Source organism: Toxorhynchites rutilus, chromosome 1 (genome assembly GCF_029784135.1).
Source record: "Toxorhynchites rutilus septentrionalis strain SRP chromosome 1, ASM2978413v1, whole genome shotgun sequence".
Classification (NCBI taxonomy): domain Eukaryota; kingdom Metazoa; phylum Arthropoda; class Insecta; order Diptera; family Culicidae; genus Toxorhynchites; species Toxorhynchites rutilus.
The window spans coordinates 12,613,798-12,632,621 of NC_073744.1; the positions used below are offsets into that span (position 1 = coordinate 12,613,798).

The 18,824-nt window shown below is 42.2% G+C and overlaps 1 protein-coding gene across 24 annotated transcripts in view; it reads left to right on the top strand.

The window, feature by feature from the left end:
• Positions 1-18,824, top strand: part of LOC129762523 (modifier of mdg4-like) — a 111,511-nt gene that overhangs the window by 51,311 nt on the left and 41,376 nt on the right. The window contains exons 5-7 of one of the 24 annotated variants that reach the window (XM_055760906.1): positions 4,559-4,654; positions 4,929-5,067; positions 5,124-5,151. The exons of 14 other annotated variants lie outside the window; for them this stretch is intronic. In XM_055760906.1, coding sequence (XP_055616881.1) covers positions 4,559-4,654; positions 4,929-5,067; positions 5,124-5,136 — 248 coding nt within the window. In that variant the 3' untranslated portion in view covers positions 5,137-5,151. Of the gene's footprint in view, positions 1-3,099; positions 3,465-3,604; positions 3,973-4,131; positions 4,479-4,558; positions 4,655-4,928; positions 5,294-13,245; positions 13,653-13,752; positions 14,172-14,271; positions 14,634-14,724; positions 14,848-18,824 lie in introns of those variants that run through there. 9 more of the 24 variants (XM_055760869.1, XM_055760860.1, XM_055760892.1 and 6 more) reach the window with 9 other exon arrangements.

The following is an 18,824-nucleotide window of genomic DNA, read 5'->3' on the forward strand; positions in this document are numbered from 1 at the left end:
TTTGATATGTCGACCATCTAAATCGGTTCAGTAGTTCACAAGTTATGAGTATTTGTAAGTATAATGTACGTATATTACAGTGTCAATGGATGTATGGGAAAAAAATGGCTTTCGGGTTTTGACGTAGGACTACGGCTTACATTAAGGGTGCCAAATCAGAAAACAGGTCACGTTTTTATGAAATAAAGTTAACGTTAATAACTATTTTTGCTGCGAACGGATTTTAACGATTTGCATACCAATCGAATCGGAAATTTTCTAAGATTTATTTGATATGCTATACATTACAATCCCATAGTCGGTATATGGTTGAAATTGATGAAAATTGAAAGCATTCCCATTTCCCAATACATTTGTTCTGTCCGTTTGTGTGCTTTCCCGAACAGAGCCTTGCATAGTGAGTGAACTGTAAAAATTCTCAGAATCTTTTGGTGCCCGAAACAACAAAGGTCGCTTATTCTGCTCGTTTTGTGTTTTTATTTTCCCTCGAGCTGTGAACACTAGCGAATATTTCACCTGAAGTTTGTTTGGATGTTTCATTTTTATCGCTACAACTGTGTGCATCTGTTAGACGCGTGTTTGATGCTTGTTAAATGGCGATGCATGGAAGATGTATCTCGTTAAATACTCAGTGCAATGTGTTCATTGATATAAAGAAACAAATTGAGACATGTGACCAATTAGTGTATTGTTCTCGCAAAGGCAAGAAAGAATCGTTGCTTCTCGAAATGATTCTACAAAACCACGCAAGCCATTTAAACTTTTCAGGAAAAGATCGCGTAGTTCTCCGTCCTAAGTGGTCGTGTCTGGGATACAACCCCTCGTATTTTTAAAAGAAACTTTATTAAAAGTGTCGATTCCCACGAAAAACTACCCTATGCAAAAATATCAGCTCAATCGGACTTCATTTAATAGTGTCGCACAGTCGTCTAAATTTTTAGTTTTTTGAATACCGAAAAATCACCCAAGGAGAGAGTAAAGGAAATCGTGGTTTTCGAATTTTTTTTTGATGCCAAATGTCTTCAAATTTCATAAAAGATCTACTGTTATCTCGAAACATTTTTTTTTGTGAACTCCGAGCTGATATTTTGCATAGGGTAGTTTTTCGTGGGAATCAACATTTTTAATCAGGTCCCCTTTGAAAATTCGAGATGGCCATTTTCATTGGCACTATAACGTACATCTAATACATTTTATATCACATTGTCGCGCATTAGTGTAACAAATATCGTAATATCGTTATAAACCGCTTTGTATACGTATATAATATAGCATATGCGTAAATCGGTTTCACTTTTGCATGAATATGCAAGTTATACGCATCGTATACCTTACGAATGTGTCTTGGGTGTATGTATATCGCCTACAAATTTGGCATTTTATACGATTTAATATTTGCTGGGACGTTAAAGTGGCTATGGAGTTTACAGTTTTTTTTCATTTCTGTGATCGAGTAGTTTTAAAACTTTTCTTTTGCGTAATGAATGACATGATGAAATGCTTACTTCTTCATTTCCTTGAATGATGCACGCAAGGCTTCAACTCGTGGAAACTAGGCAATTAGGCAAGGAATCGACTCAAACTTGATGTTTAGCTTTGATAAAAATAAACTGTTAAAACAGTTGAAAAAAGTTTTTGTAATTGCGCTTGGTTACGTAAAAATTAAAACAATATTTCTAGTGTAGCGAAAACAAAAATTTTGTTATATAGACTTGCAAATTTAAAATTTAAAATTTGAATTTTTCCCCAAATATGCCATTTATTTTTTTTTAGAAAACTGCATGATCTTACACAGTAGATCCTGTTATAGTGAAAAGCTTATCAACTTGTTGCATTGCAACAAATTTCAACAGAATTTTTACATAAAAATGTCTCCCAAATTAATATCGTACATTTTTAGCAGCCAAAAAAAAGGAATATTGTATAAAAATCCTGTCCACATTTTTGAAATCAGCACAAACAATTTAAATAATTTTTTTTCGTCAAAGTAACAAATTATCCTTGTGCAGAATTTATTGAAGTTTTCGGAATTGTCAAAGACGAAGGGGTATTTTTTCATTCAAACTGAAATATCTCTATATGGAAAGGTCCTACAGGAGCATTCTAGGAACCAAATGAAAGCGGGTTGATAAGGCTTATTGGATTTGCTGTTGAGTTGGTTAGCAAAAAATCTTTGAAAAAACAGAAAAAAATATTTTTCATTTCTTCTCGGTATTGTTGACTACTACACCTACACACGCCATGATAAAAAAAATATATACGTAAAATATTCTAATACCTCAAAGTTGTAGCTTCAAAATGATGTACATCCCATCGATATGCGTTGATTGTTCACGAAGTTACAGCATGTCAAAAATCACTTAAAATTTCCGATTTGGCACTCTGTTCCTCTAACTTTTTTTTGTCGAGTGCGTGTTCTGCAGGATCTTGTTGTCCCGTGAATGACGAATGATTGCTGCTGGTCGTAATTTCATCTTCCAACAAGACGGATCACCTGCTCATAAGGCCAAGAAAATACAGAAATGGCATGCTGAAAATGTTCCGGAGTTTTGGGCGGAGGAAATTCGGCCCCCTAAGTAGTCTCACAAAACATTAAATAATGTACTAGAAAATATTTATCGCATCGCTAACTGGCGTTAATTTTCTAATACATGTCGTTTACTGCAATAAATTGTCACGCACCCTGTATTGACAGCCGGTACTATAGTTTCAGACTTTGCAAAGGCTACACGTAGAATAAAATTTTGTTAAGCATTCAAAAGCATTCAAAGCATTCAGAAGAGTTAAGAAATCTGAAAACTTCAGGCGATCGAAACGTTGAAGAACCTATGGCGGCGAGGATTCTCCCCCATTTCAGTCCAGCACATCTGAACGTATTATTCCACTTCTAGAACTGATCGACAACAAAAACAAGATGGTCATTAAAATTTTCCATCGAGACCAGAGGTTAGCTGACAATTGCGATATGCAATATGTTCGATACCTTGATTCAAAATAAAACGGCTGCAAATTAAATTTGAATAGAGTTTCGATGAATTCATGGATTATAATGACGAACGCGTGCTCAAAAATATCTATTAATTGATATCATCTTTCCAGATGTTGTTCCCTACGAGATTGTTCCTCGGACGAGCATTCCCTTCATCGGAAGTGAAGCCAGCATTGCTGCCTTCGAAGCCGTATCCGAGCAGTTCCTGGTGAAGGTCGAGCAACAGATACAGGTTGCAACGGTGCGAGGACAGCGAGGCAAAACGAAGCTGCTGATCGAGGGTTACACCTACATTGTGAACAAGAAGAGCAATGGGAAACTATACTGGGGTTGCTCGAAAGCGGTGCCTTTCCGCTGCCGGGCACGGCTCATCACCGATATGTGTAACTTTTACGACGTAACGTTTAAGAATCTCACCCACAACCACAGTCCGGACGAAACTAAGTCTCACTGGAATTAGTAGTGTGATACTGTATGAACCGATACTATTGCAAAATAAACACTGTGTTTCAAGCGTACGCAAACGCGCTCTGGTCTCTGATTTCGAAGCATGTAGATTCCCCCTGGATTGATAGATAAAATTTTATTAATATGTTTGTGGTTGTGATATTTCAGAGAAAAAAACACGCACCACGGGAGTTCTCATTCTGGCCCAGTGGACTTTCACCCCCGGACAGCGTGGCAAGCCGAAATTGGTGGTCGAGAATAATTCCTTCTTCCGAACCAAGGGCGATGCGCAGCGATCCTACTGGTCCTGCTCGGCGTACAAGTCTAAAAAGTGCAAATGCAAGATCGTCACCCATCGGGACAGCATGGTGGTCAAATACACGCACAAAATGCACTCACATCAGGACGAATTCAACGAGCAACTCAAGTTCAACCTTATCGAGGCGGATATAAACGAGTTCTACGAAAAACCCGTTGGCGGGGCGGCGTTTGTTATTAAGCGAGAAGAAATGGCTATGTAAAATAAAGCGATTTGTAGTGTATGTTTGGATTTTGCTAGAGTTGTGAAATCAGACTTTGCGACGTTTCGTATTAAAGTGTTGACTTCTTATTATATACTTTACTTTGTTTTGTTTGGTTCAATCCATTAACTGTTCCAATGTCTCAACAAACATTTTTCACATTTTATTTTTCAGACCTGCGAACAATTCTAGAGGGAGTTCATCAGTACAAGCAAATTCTATCGTGGATTGATCGGCAGCGAATTCACCACCAGATAGGCCTTCGGATGACTGTCGACCCGAAAGGGCGGCCATCGTTGCAGTTGGGCGAATACACCTTCTCCCGGAACAATAGCCACCAGAACAAAACATACTGGCTGTGCACTCAGAGTCGTTCGCTGAAGTGTCGGGCACGTATCATCACACTGGATGACACCGGGGGAGTTGTGCTCAAGAACCAGCAGCACAATCATCCGCCCTGGCAGCGTGGCTGTGTTGGAAATAAACGATATGAACATAGATTTTGATTTATTTGCTCGACCATGACATATGTACTTCAGCTTGCGAGTTTACGTAACGACGTGATTTCTACTCATATCTTATTTTTTGTTTCTTTTTTCAGGATCGTCGAAAAAGTATAAAGAGCTAGTTTTTGTGAGTGGCCAGCGCGGGACTCCCAAACTGATCATCGATGGTTATTCATTTGTGCGTAATAAAGGTAACTTTCGGACAACCTATTGGCGCTGTTCAAAACTCCGCTCAATGGGTTGCAAAGCTAAGGTTGTCACGAGCCGAGATGACAACAAAATTTCCATCACCACGCCTGGTCATTGCCATATGCCTGACTACGAACAGTATGCATAAATGTTGTTGAATAAAACGTCTTTTAGAAGAATCTGCATTGATAATGTTCTCTCTCTCTTATTATTTTGTTTCTTTCCCCTTCTTTACATCCTAATAATCCCACCCTAATAATATTGCATTTCTCGTAGGGAACACCATCTGGATGGACACGCAGTACGAGACATACTCATACGTTCCCTTCACATACGTTACGGGACAGCGCGGAGCGCCTAAAATCGTTTTCGGCGAGTTCTCATACGTTTGCGCTAAGCATCTGAAGAACCGCAAGTATTGGATCTGCGCAAAACAGCGAAGTCGAAACTGCAAAGCGCGCTTGATTACAGACTCGGAGGATAAAATGTTCATCGCTCGCAACATCAATCATAATCATCCGCCAGACGCAACTAATCTTAAAAAAATAAAGGAGTCATTTTCATAAGAGAGAGAAAAAAAATAGTAAAGCAACATTTCTAGTGAAATGATGTCCACTTTAAATAACCTATTCCTTGACAGTTCGTGTTCTGCTCTTGTAGGATACGGACGTATCTCTCTCGTGCGCTACCATTGTTGGGAAGTATCTGTTTTTTTATAGATTGTTACCTGGGACACTTCACTAATCTTTTTTAATTTTGTTTTGTAGGTACTTCTTGGGTGCCGAACGGTGTCGGAAACAACTACCATAATGGGCTGTGCGAGCCCTTTATCGGGGGTATTTCCGACAAGCAAAATTCCATCTAGAGGTCGGTCGAGTGCAGTTGGAATTGCACTTTTGTGTAAACTCGAAGCAGCATCATCAATTATCTGGGACTCGATAAAGTATAAGGACACAATAGGGTCAAGTAGGTTGAAATAGTTTTAATTTTTAAACAATGGACGGGGACGAGGATATTCCTCTTGATCCGTTTATTGAAATGATAAATATTAACCCATCCCTTGCTCCTTTTCATGCTGAATCCCTTTCCCTTTCTATTCCTCAAGGAAATTCCCCATGTTTAGCTTCTGATGTAAATGCTCCACCAATTTCTTCTACTTCAAAAGTCCCTCGATCCAAGGCTTACCCTGAAGGCAAGACAGGACCATATATCGTTTATTTAAGACCTAAGTCTAAGCCGATTGACGCTTTTAAAATGGCAAAAATCTTGGAAAAAAATTCAGCAGTTTCCGAGATTACTAAGGTTAATCGAGACAAACTGCGAGTAGTTGTTGTGAGGTTTGCCCAATCAAATGATATTGTTAGGTATGAAGGCTTTAAAAATGACTATCGTGTCTGCATTCTCTGTCGAGAAGTTGAGATCGACGGAGTGATCACTGGACCGGGTCTCACGGAAGAATGCACAATGCAAGGAGAAGGTCGCTTCAAAGACTCGTTTATCAAGTCGGTGCAGATTCTGGAAAGCAAGAAATTTCATTCCGTAACTATCAAAGACTCGAAGAAAGTGTATACTCCGTCGGACTCGTTTCAGGTCACTTTTGTCGGCTCAGCTCTTCCCGATATTCTAGCCATTGATAAAATTCGTTTACAAGTGCGCCTTTTCATCCCGCGCTCCATGAACTGCCTTAAATGTAAGCAATTTTGACACACCTTTTGCTGTGATAAATTACGTTGTGATAACTGCGGACAGGAACATGCCGAAGATGAATGCCCGAAACTGAAAATTAAATGTATTCATTGCGGTGCAGCTCCACATGACCCATCCGGATGCCCAGCATACAAACAGCGTGCGGAACATATCAAGCGTTCTTTGAAAGAACGCTCTAAGCAGTCCTACACTGATATTTTGAAAAAGTATCTACCTAAGACACGGGGAAATTATTTTGCTATTTTGCGCAATGACGAACCTGTTGCAAATACTCATAATGCAGAAAGCTTTTGGGCTTCACAAGGAAACCCTGGGAAAAGACAAAGACAATCCATCCCATCTGAGTCTTGAAATACATTAGTGACTCCCCAAACTAGAACGCCAATTTCGAAGAAACGCGTGGCAATTGAGCAGAGGCCAGTACCTTCTGGACTACGCTTTCTCTTTTAACCAGAGACCCTCAGGTCCCCCTACTACCCAAAGTCCTGAATTGAACCAACCTCCCAAAAATAATTCCAACAATAAAGCCCAATTTTCGTAATCTGAACAACAGGTTCAAACTGGGATGTTAGCGTTTTCAGTTCTTGTGGGTGGCATTTTAAATTAGACACATTCAAATTTTTAATTCTTAGTTTCAAGTAAGATGCATTCGCCCTTTGTGAGTTGTGGCTTTCTCCAGAGAACGAATTGAACTACCACGATTTCAACCTAATTCGCCTAGATCGTAATGACACGTATGGTGGTGTATTATTGTGGATCCGGAAATGCCACTTCTTTTCTAGAGTACATTTCCCTCCGACGACAGTAATTGAGGTTGTTGTTGGCCAGACAAAAACCAATGATAGAGATTCCTGTATTGCTTCAATTTATATTCCTCCTAGAAATACCGTCATCCGTCATCAGCTCAGATATATTGTCGAAGCATTGCCAGGTCCTTGTTTGATTTTGGGTGATTTCAATTCGCATGGAATGGGTTGGGGATCAATGTATGATGATACCCGTGCCTCATTGATCTATGATCTGTGCGATAATTTCAACATGACGACTCTAAACACTGGGGAGGCTACTAGGATAACAAAACAGCCCGCACGAGATAGCGTTCTAGAACTATCAATTTGCTCGCTTTCTTCATTATTAGATTGCGTATGGAAGGTAATCCAAGACCCCCATAGTAGTGATCATCTTCCTATACATTTATCTATTGCCAATGATCCATATCCTCGTTATACAGTTGATATTCCGTATGACATAACGAAAAATATCGACGGGATGAAATTTCGAAAAATAATTTCTGAATTTATTGACTCGGTTCTTGAATTACCTTCTCTCGAAGAATATAATTTCATTTCTGGCTTGATTTATGAGGGCGCTCTACAAGCCCAAACAACGTGTTCCCACCACTCAATTACGACGCCGTCTTCCATCACCGTGGTGGGATGGTGGGAAGAGTGCTTAAATGTTTATCATGAAAAATCGACTGCGTTTAAGGAATTCAGGAAACACGGGACGATGGACTGTTTCCGAACCTATATTGCTCTGGAACACAAACTTAAGAATTCGACTAGAGCAAAGAAACGTAGGTACTGGCGAGAGAGTACGTCAATGGCCAATCGAAACAGACCGCTATGAGCACTCTTTGGGAAACGACTAGGAGAATGCGGGGTCGGAGTATTCTGATCGTCGGATCTACAATTTTGCAAGGAAGGTTTACCCAGATTCCGTTCCAGAACAAAATATCGTACGTGACGTTCCGCTTCAAAGCGAATATGAAAAATTTTCAATGGTAGAATTCTCATTTCCCCTTCTTTCGTGTAATAACTCTGCTCCTGAAGTGGATTAATTAAGTTTAATATATTGGAGAGTCTTCCCGATTCTGTCAAAAGACGTATGCTGAACATGTTCAACAAATTTCTAGAGCTAAACATTGTTCTACGCGACTGGAGACAAGTTATGGTTATAGCCATACGAATACACAACAAGCCAGCCTGCAACCACAGTTCATATAGGCCGATCGCAATGCTATCTTGCATTCGTGAATTGCTGGAGAAAATGATTCTTTTTCGTTTAGACAAATGCGTTGAAACAAACAATTTACTTTCAGATACGCAATTTGGGTTTAGGAGAGATAAAGGAACGAATGATTGTCTAGCGTTGCTTTCGTGTGAAATTCAAATAGCATTCGCTCGTAAAGAACAAATGGCTTCGATCTTCCTTGGTATCAAAGGGGCTTTCGATTTTGTCCCTATTGATATATTATCAGATAAACTTCATAGTTGTGGACTCTCACCAACTTTAAATAATTATTTGTATAATTTGCTGTCAGAAAAACACATGAGTTTTGCTCATGGAAATTCGGCAGTCTCTCGATTGAGCTATACGGGCCTACCACAAGGTTCATGTTTGAGTCCCCTATTATACAAATTTTATGTAAATGATATCGACAATTGCCTTTCGGGACATTGCACGCTACGACAAATTGCAGATGACGGAATGGTTTCCATTAGGGTATTCTCCTCCGTCAATCTGCAAAGGCTATTACAGGATAGTTTGGACAATTTGTCCACATGTGCTATTAAGCTGGATATCGAATTCTCTACGCAGAAAACAGAGATGGTAGTTTTTTTTTCTAAAAAGCACAACCTCGCAAAATTTTACGCTTCATTTATCCGGCAAAACAATAGCCCACTCTAGGAATTTCAAATATCTTGGCAGCTATTTCGGATCTACATGTACCTGAGGGAGACATTGCGTAACTGAAAACAGAAATATGTATAGAGAATCAACCTGCTCAAGACAATAACTGGAACATGGTGGGGTGCCCATCCAGGAGACCTCATAAGTTCTACTAAACAACGATATTATCGGTCCTCGAGTACGGTAGTTTTTGCTTCCGAACGGCAGCTAAGACTCATATTCTAACGATGGAGCGAATACAATATCGTTGCTTGCGTATTGCTCTGAGTTGCATGCAATCGACTCATCCGATGGGTCTTGAGGTTGTGGGCCTCTTCGATTTATAGAATTATCATACAGATATCTCATCCGTTGTAAGATTATGAATCCATTGGTAATTGATAATTTCGAAGAACTTCTTCAATTGAATCCAGAGTCAAGATTCACCACCTTATATGTTGAGTTCCGTTCACAAGGATTGCAACCTTCGCCAAGCAGAATAAACCAAGACTGTCTATCCTGCCCATGATTGCATAGGAGACGTAATCACCAACACCATTAGTGTTGGGAAAACGCATTTTTGTTTTTTTTTGTTTACAAGCGTGAAATAATCTGCCCAATTGAAGGATATTATCGAAAAAAGGGGGGCCTAGGAGATTTTGCGGATTAAAACATATTTTTCCATTTGGAAAATGCTTGCGTCTATTTATGCGGACCTTCAATCGTTTCAATGAACATTTGTTCGCATAGGTAGACGTAATCATCTAGTTGCTCTGTCTGTAGCGTTACAAACTAACATTTCCGATAACAGTCAAGAAGTTTCTGTCGATAGTTTCAGTTGTTGTCGGATAGAATCAAATAGGTTTGGAAGAAATTTAGTGAAATGTCTGGAAAAGGTGCTCTGGATTTGTTGCGAGTCTATGATAGTACTTTTTTCGAACTTCTGTGATTTCGCTGTAAATTTCAATTTAACCATGCATCAAGAAATACGTGATATTCCAGAACATACACGTTTTGTGGTTATCCCACGGATGTTTCGTTAGTTAAGCTCGGGGCCTTGAAAGGCGTCATTTTTAAGCGACAAATAACCTATCATTAATTTTTTTGTACTCCTCGTAGTTACGTACTCTCCGATTGGCAACACAATTGGAGTGAAAATAATATGGGTCGCTGGTTACATACAATTATTCCCAACCTAACGATGAGCGCATGGTTCAAAGGATTGAATGTAGGTCGGAACTTCATTCGCGTGATGTCCCGTCTCATGCCTAATCATTACTTGTTAGATGCACATCTGTTGGCACATCTCTGGTTGGGATCGTTGATAGTAATATTTGCGTTTGTGGTGATGGTTACCATGACATCGAGCCTGGTTCTGTATAAACTTTCATTCTGCCAGGGCTCATCCATCGGATTCACGCAGGGCACTAGGAAGGCAATCTGACTTACCGGTTAGAGACATCTTAGCTAGTCGCGACCTCAACCTTATGCTTTCTCTTTACCAATTGATATCACTGTTTGATTCCTTCCCTCCTCACTCGCTCCATCCTAGTCATAAATCCTAATCCTGTCCGATCAATCTAGTGTTAGATTTAGTTATTATTAAATTGTTAGTCTTAATTATATAGAAAATAAGTTATATTTGAACCCTCTACAACCTAACCCCGCCTTTAAAAGGGTTTCACGGATTTTCTTTTTTAAATTATTAAGACATTATTTCCCATGTTCACCCACACTAACACGTCTTCAAAATACTATCATCTATCATACAAACAAATTGGTTTTATGTTGGCTGGTTTATACTAGGCAGTGCCACAAATTATCAAAATCTGTTCACGAATGAAGACATTAGCTTTTTCCCAGTGTCGGATGAATTTTCTTCTGTTGAAACTCAACGCCATATCTGTCATAATGAGTATAAGACAAGAGTCGAGACGCGTGAACTTTGTCTGATATATTGAACGAATAGAGCATGAACGAATTTCGGAAAGCCTGCATTTAGGCACTTTCATTACTGTCAATAATTTCAGGTGATTATCACGAACGTTTAGTTGATCCTCATCGCTTGCAGTGAATTTTTATTGAAAACGTGTTTGATTTCCATATTTAGAAACAAAGGAATCCGGAGAAGACAACATTAGCTTTCGTTGAGCGGTGACCGTTGTGCGGTGTTGAGCGGTTGAGCGACATCTTGCGTTGAACGGCGTTGAGCGTTCCGTTTCCGCTTCCGTTTCTTTTTCTTTTTTATACTGTATTATAATGACTTTCAACACCTTTTTGGCTGGCTTGTCACTTCCATTTTTGGAAGAATGTCGGGAGTGAGATTTCAACTCGCGATCTTTACCGTGAAGGGTACGGTCCGTTCCCGTTTTCGTTTCCGCTTTATTTGATCTTTTACTATCGCCATTTCGCTCTAACACGATCTTAGTTTCTAACACTTTCTTTATCTAACACCATTTTCGGTCTCCTAGGGCGGTTTTCAATGCACCGGAAGCCACCGGAATACGATATTCGACTTCCGCTGTTTAAGCCCTTCCATCCAATACCCATATCGTAGGGGTTTTATATGACAGCTAGTCATTTATAGCCAGTATCATTAAACCGGAAATCAAAACAAGATTATGTTCGTTTTTCGCTCGTCTGTTATTGTCACTCATTGCCCATATAATTGGGGTGTACGCCATTTCTGGCCAATCGGGAGTAGATTCATAAAATATAGCTAGAGTTATACCATACATTTCATTGCCAATGTCGCCAAAAACAAGAATTTTGTATAATAAATGGCTATCCTTTACCATTAATCGATTTTACTCTCAATTAGTTGACTTTGAATTTTATGCTTTGATTTTCACTAACACGCAATGATATTCAATTTCGACGTTACGAATATCATGGCGAAAATGAATATACAAGTGAAAAATGAACTTTATGGCAAGCTGATGTTGATGTTCATTGCACTGGTGTTCATTGATAGTGTTGTTCCATATTTATCGACTCTCGCTTGAGCAGTAGGTTGTCAATACAAGGCAGGCTGAAATTCGCCGTATTTGAATGCCGTGAACGTGAATATTTTCGGCACTGATGCTAGGAGTATTTTATGTCGAATGTCGGGAATGCGACATAAAAGAGAAAAAAAAAATTATTTCGATTTCGGTCGCGCACTCCAAACGAAAAACAAACACACTTTTTGAACATTTCATTGGTGGAAAAATTATTCGGTAAGTTTATTTTGATTAGTATTTTACGTTCGACATCACGTTTTGTTGTTATGGTAACAAAGAATTGCAGTTTTTCGGTAAAAACCCCAAACCGCCTTGAGGCGATGTTGGGTAGTGTAACCTACTGGAAATTAACATCGGATACAGCTATTTTGCAGAAATTAAGTCTATTTTTGTGTTTTTTATAGGTTTGTGTTCCAGCACGGTATGGGGACATGACGAAGTAGATCCTGAAGACGACTTCGGGAGCGATTTTGAATACTACAATGACAAGAAAATTGAAGAACAAAAAAAAGATGCCACTAAAAAGCTGAGATCGGAGAACAGTCAAATGTGTCAGGCCTACTTGTAGAACCCGGAAAGTTCACTGGAACCACTGACAAAACTAATCCGAAGTCTACTGAATTTAAAAACATAAAAAATCGGATTTTTCTTGGAATCCTCATTTAAATATTCATTTACCGAACTTTCGGACTGAGGTTACGAAATCCTATGAAGCCCAGATATTTTGTAAAACTCCCGGTCGCCCATGTATGATCAACACAAAGAAACCATCCACTTCAAAGCGACGGTATGTTCCACCCTCTGATGTCAAGCTAATAGGATGGATCATTTACCAGATACTCCGGAAAGAGGACTTGCAAAAATCCGAGATGCACAGCGGAAACGCAAGTCATATATCTTCAATGCGACATCAATTTGTACCTGCAACCGAATCAGAATTGTTTTCAAGCTTTCCATCATAAGGAATAACTACTATGAGCAGTTCAATAAAAACATGATTTTTTTCGACGAGATACCTAACCCCGCCTTTTGGCGGATTACTGGTTTTTTGGTATAAATAAAAAATCCGTGATTTAAAAAAATGTCGTTATGTTTTTTTCGATTTTCTCATCAATAATATGATCTACTATAGTTTTTTTCACGCAAATAAAAAAATTTGGTTTTGAGGGTTAAATAAGCATACATCTCATACTAACCGGTATAATGTTTAGTTTCAGATTTTGAATCATATCTGGGCTCTCTGGAGCCTCTGTTGATGAAAAGAACTGTGATCACGATGGAGAACCAGGTGTTGGATTTTGTACCAGGCCAACGGGGAACCCAGCTGTTGCGGATCGATGGCCACTGCTATGCCAAAAACAACAAACAGAACAACACAACCTATTGGGTGTGCCGGACGCGAGTGCATCATCGGGCCTGCAACGCTCGGGCTGTGACTACGTTACAAAGCAACGGATTGCACCGGATTCTCATCACCAATCCAGTTCACATTCACGAGCCCATCCAACGGAACCGCTCAAGCTCGAAAGCTCGCACTAGAAACGTGGTGCCCAAAACGACGTTGGTGGAGGAAATTTATGCGTTGCCATTTGAAGCAGATTGAAATAAATTGAAACCCTTTTCGGAATGCGGCAATTTTCAACTTAATCATAGCACCTGCGCACCTGCTTTCACAGCAGTGAATTGAAGCTACAAAGTTCTGTTTTTTTTTGTTTCAGATCTACACCCACTGATTGAATTCGCGCTGTCGGCAACACCATCGCCTATTCCCCAAACCCGCCGATCACACAAGTCGGCAAAGCGAGCTCCTCCCAAAACGAAACCTTTTGTGCTAGACGACCAACCGCTAGTGCTGTACGAATCGCAACGCGGAAAGTACCTTTTAGTGCTCGAAAATTTCACGTTCTCTAAAAACAACACCGTCGGTGATACGACCTACTGGGCATGTCGTGTTGTCACTAACCATGTCCAGTGCAAGGCACGTGCTAATACCACCCAGAAAACAAACGGTCTCTTCAGGATCATGCTCAGCAACGCTGAGCACAATCACTTGCCCAAAGTGTCTAGCAAAACGCTCGTGCAGTCGAGTAGCGATCCAAATGTGTTTTATATGAAAAGTTAACGCATAATAAAACTCGCGATAGCGTTGTGCATCTCTCGAACACAAATGCGTTGTTTTCGTTCATTCTCCATCTACAGAGTACCAAACAAAACTGACCAGATTCTTTTTCTTCCAGTTCCAGCAAAACCAACATCGAATTTAGCCGCCAATTGGAGAAAAACGACGACTAACAAAAAGCAGCGCTCCAAACCGCTGAACGTCGGGGCGATTATGATGCAACCCTGTGAGCAGCTGTATCTGGTGCCATGCGTCCTGGGCGGAATGAAGGCCAATTACCGTGGGCACTACTTTGATTATCATTACACCAACAAAGGGTGCAAAATATATCGTTGCGTGGAATGCATCACACAACAGTGCGAGGCCCGAATTCTGGTGTACTGCTCCAAAGCATTCCCAATTTGTGATGTGCACACGCATTGAACGAGATCCGCACCACTTTTGTAGATTAAAATAAACGACGATTTTTGATTTTTTTTTATGTATCATTGTTTTGTTTCCGTTAATGAAATTTGTTGAAGTCTTTCTTCGGTAATCGTTTATGACTAATGGGTGTTATTTTTTTTTGCAGACAAACCCATAACCGATGACTATCGTAATCATCCGGCTGACTTTGAGCTACCTGATCCGATCCGGCCGGGGGTCTCTACAATCAACAGTCATCGACCGATTGAAAAAATTAATGCAGTTGATGGTGAGTGTTTCAAATCCAAAGTTTTATATTCATAAAATCCATTCAACAATGGTCGTTTGAGACTGTATGACATATGCGGCGGTTTTGAACGGAATGTTTCCCGAGAGAAAAATGAATCATCGAGCGCAGATATGAACGTTGAACGACTAGCCTTTAAAAAATATTATTTTTAACAAAAGTCGTTGGTGTAATTTTGATTATTGGAGTTACAGAAACTCCAATCTTCAAGAATTATTTTTTCCGTTCTTCCGTTTTCCAGAAAATAACAAAAAAAAAAAATATAAATCGCCAAATAAAAACATTAGTTGAAACCTTCATTTTTATTCTTGTAGGAGGTTCGATCCATTGGATTTTTTTTGGCAGACTTATCTCACTTCTTAACTAGGCGAACCTAGCCAGAATTTTCACCTGCCCCCGGGCTTCTGAATGCCAAAGGGGGACTAGGCTCTGCGGAATGCACGTATCTGCATGCTCGTGCTGTTTTAGTCCTGACCGAGGAATTGTCGGACAATCGCGCAGGTGCTAAGGATGACCGACTTTTGGATGCCGGCCAATTCCTTCTCGATGTTCAACACCTTTAGCGCTTCCAGAAGTGTCTTCGGGATAATTCCAGTTCCAGAGAGAACGACTGGAACAATTCTTGGGACCTCCCTTAGCCCCCACAGTTCCTTGAGCTCCACGGCCAATGGTCGGTACTTGCAGATTTTGCGACCGTGGGTCTCCTCCAGATTCTGGTTCAGTGGAATAGCGACATCGATGATGGTGACTTTGCGGTCGCTCTTGTCGTAAACCATTATATCTGGGCGGTTGTGGTGGATCGAGAGGTCGGTCAGAACAGTGCGATCCCAGTACAGCTTGAAACGGTCATTTTCCAGGACAGGTGCAGGCAGGTACCGGTAGTTTGGTACGTTGTCTTCCAGTAGAGCACATTGGAGCGCCAGTTGTCGATGAACAATACGGGCCACGTTGTTGTGGCGCTCGGTGTAGGCTGCGTTGGCCAAAACGGGACAGCCTCCCATAATGTGCTCTATGTTTTCACCTGGTTGATGGCACATCCGGCAAATGTCATCAACGTCTTGATGCCAGACGAACCGCCTGCAGTTTCTCGTCGGCATTATCCTGTCCTGGATGGCTATCATGTCGGCTTCTACTACTGAAGAGAGTTCACCACGCGTTAGCCACAGATTAGATGCGGCCTTGTCGACGTGTGGCCGGTCCAGTTGATGGGGGTGGGCACCATGCACTGCCTTCTGCTTCCAAGCTGCAATCTTCTCCTCCACTGTCTGCAGATTGCAGTTGAGTTGGTACTCCGCTTGCGCCAAGTGCAGAGCGCTGTATCCTCTGTCGGCGGCGCAGACAGCCCGGTATAGCGCGTTTTGGTTGGCGCGTTCTGCGAAGTACTCGCGCAGTTGTCGTACCTGGGCAACACACAGTGCAGAAATGTCGACGATTCCAAGTCCCCCTTCTTTGCGTGGTAGTGAAACTCTCTCCAGTGCCGATTGAGGATGGTGCATTCCGGCCTCTTTGAATGCTTTCCTCATCCTCCTCTCAAGGTCCTCTAGGTTAGTTTTGCTCCATTTGACTACACCAAAACTGAAGGTCAGCAGGGGAACCGCGAATGTGTTGATCGCGCGTACCTTGTTCCCCGCGTTGAGGAAAGTCCTCAGGACACAGTTCACTCGACTCAAGAACTTGTCTCGCAGCTCCGTCTTGATGTCGGAGTGGCGAATCCCGGTGAGCTGTCGGAATCCAAGATATTTATAGGATTCGCCACGAACCATGTCTCTTATAAACTCGCCGTCATAGACCTCGTAGCCTCCGGATTCGGTAAGTTGTCCTTTCAGCAGGTGGACACAGCGACACTTGTCGAGGCCGAACTCCATACAGATGTCCCTGCTTATGTCTTCGACAACCCGGATAGCTACACCTAGACGCTGACGTGAATCAGCGTAGACCTTGAGATCGTCCATGTAAAAGGTATGGGTCACTTCTTCGTGGGCGCCGTCGCCATACCTTATTTTATAGCCATGACCGTTTCTATTGAGCGTCCTACTGAGGGGGTTCAGTGCCAGACAAAACCAAAGCGGGCTGAAAGAGTCGCCTTGGAATATCCCCCTCTTTATCTGCAGCGTTCTAGACTGCAACACATTTTCCCCATCACTGAGGTGCAGAGACGTACTCCACTGCCTCATCGCATGCTGCAGGAACCTAACGACGACGGGATCAATTTTGTAGAGCTCCAATACCCGGACGAGAAACGAGTGAGGTATGGAGTCATAAGCCTTCCTGTAATCGATGTAGGCCATACTTAGGTTCCGCTGGTTATATACCGCCTGGCCGACTATGGCTGCGTCGATGATGGCCTGGTCTTTGCAGCCATGCGTATTTTTCCTGCATCCTTTCTGCTCTTCTGCGATGATGTGATGCTGTTCGCAGTGAGCAGAAACTTTGGCGGTAATTATGCTGCTCAGTATTTTGTACAGACTCGATAGGCACGTTATCGGTCTGTACTTTGATGGGTTCAATGTGTTGCTGTCTTTCGGGAGGAGGAAGGTGACGCCACGGGTGGCGAATTCAGGAAGGTTGTGTGGGTCACGTAGCACCTTGTTGAAGCACTCAGCTATCTTTGGATGTGCGACGGTCAGCTTCTTGTGCCAAAAGTTCTGGACACCATCGGGGCCCGGTGCTGCCCAGTTCCTCAGGTACCGCGAGGCTTCGCGGACATCGTTCTCTCCGACGATGATAGCTGGCATCTCTCCAATTTCACCACAACTCTCCTCCTCCCGTCTTAACCACATTTGCCCGTCGCGATGTTCTACTGGGGTCTCCCAAATACCAGCCCAGAAGTTCGTCACATCGCTAATATCTGGCAAACCTTCGCGGTAGTCGGGCTTCTCGTCGCTAATGTGGTCGTAGAACGCTTTTTCGTTATCTCTGAACATCCGATTTTGTTCCTGGCGCTTTGCAGAGTCAGAGTAACGTTTCAGCCGTTTAGTTAGGACGCTCAATTGCTGTACCAGTGTGTCGAGTTTTTCCGTCAGCTGGTGAGCTCCCAGCTGGCGAAGTTCAGTAGGCCGCACGATCACAGCAACTTGGCGACATAATTTCGCCGATCTGCTGCCTCTTTTGTACGCCATCAGTCTTCCAATTGCGGCGCGCTTGTTTAGGATCCGTTGCTCCAATCTCCTTCGCCATGGAGGCTCACGCCTTTCACGGAGATGTTGGAGCAGTCCGCCTCTTGGCCTAATACGGTATCCTAAACTTTTGGCGGTCGCCACAGCAGCACAGTAAACTTTCAGTTGCAGCTCCTCCATGTTCTCAGCATCAACCAAGTGCAGCGGAAGAACGTGCTCGTTCATGAGCTTTACTGCACTTGTCAGCCTGCGGGAATGCTGCAACTTCGGGATCCTGGGGCGCGACAAAGGGTCCGTGTCGCGGAACTGTGAGATCGCCTCGTCGTAATGGAAGACCAGATCGCGTAGTAGTTGTTGATCTGGCTGTGGATCTTCCGGCTCAGGGGGTTGTTGTACTGTGGCCTCCACTGGTGCTGATTCGCGTGCCCCACTCGCGAATGAATTGCTCAGCCGTACTGAACTTCGTCTCGACACATCGCTTGCTCTGCTTGTTCTGGAGCTTAGTTCTCTCTGCACCTGCTGCTTGATCTCGTCGACTTGCGTTTGGGAGAGCATATTGTTGCGTACAATCGCTCTACGCCTCGCGTTCATCGCGTTTTGGTCAAGCCTCCCGACGAACTCTGGATACGCTTCCTCGAACATTGCGAGTATTCGAGGGCGACCGCTCATGTCCGTCTCCAAAGCAGTGCAGATGTAATAGGCGCGGATCACGAATTCATTCATTTCATGTGTCCACATGATCCGTCGCCTAGTAGTACCCACAAGTGTGGACGACTGTCGTCTGACAGTCGCAACACGCCTCGTAGGCGCAGCGTTTCGTTGGTGATGTCGATGGCTGCTGTT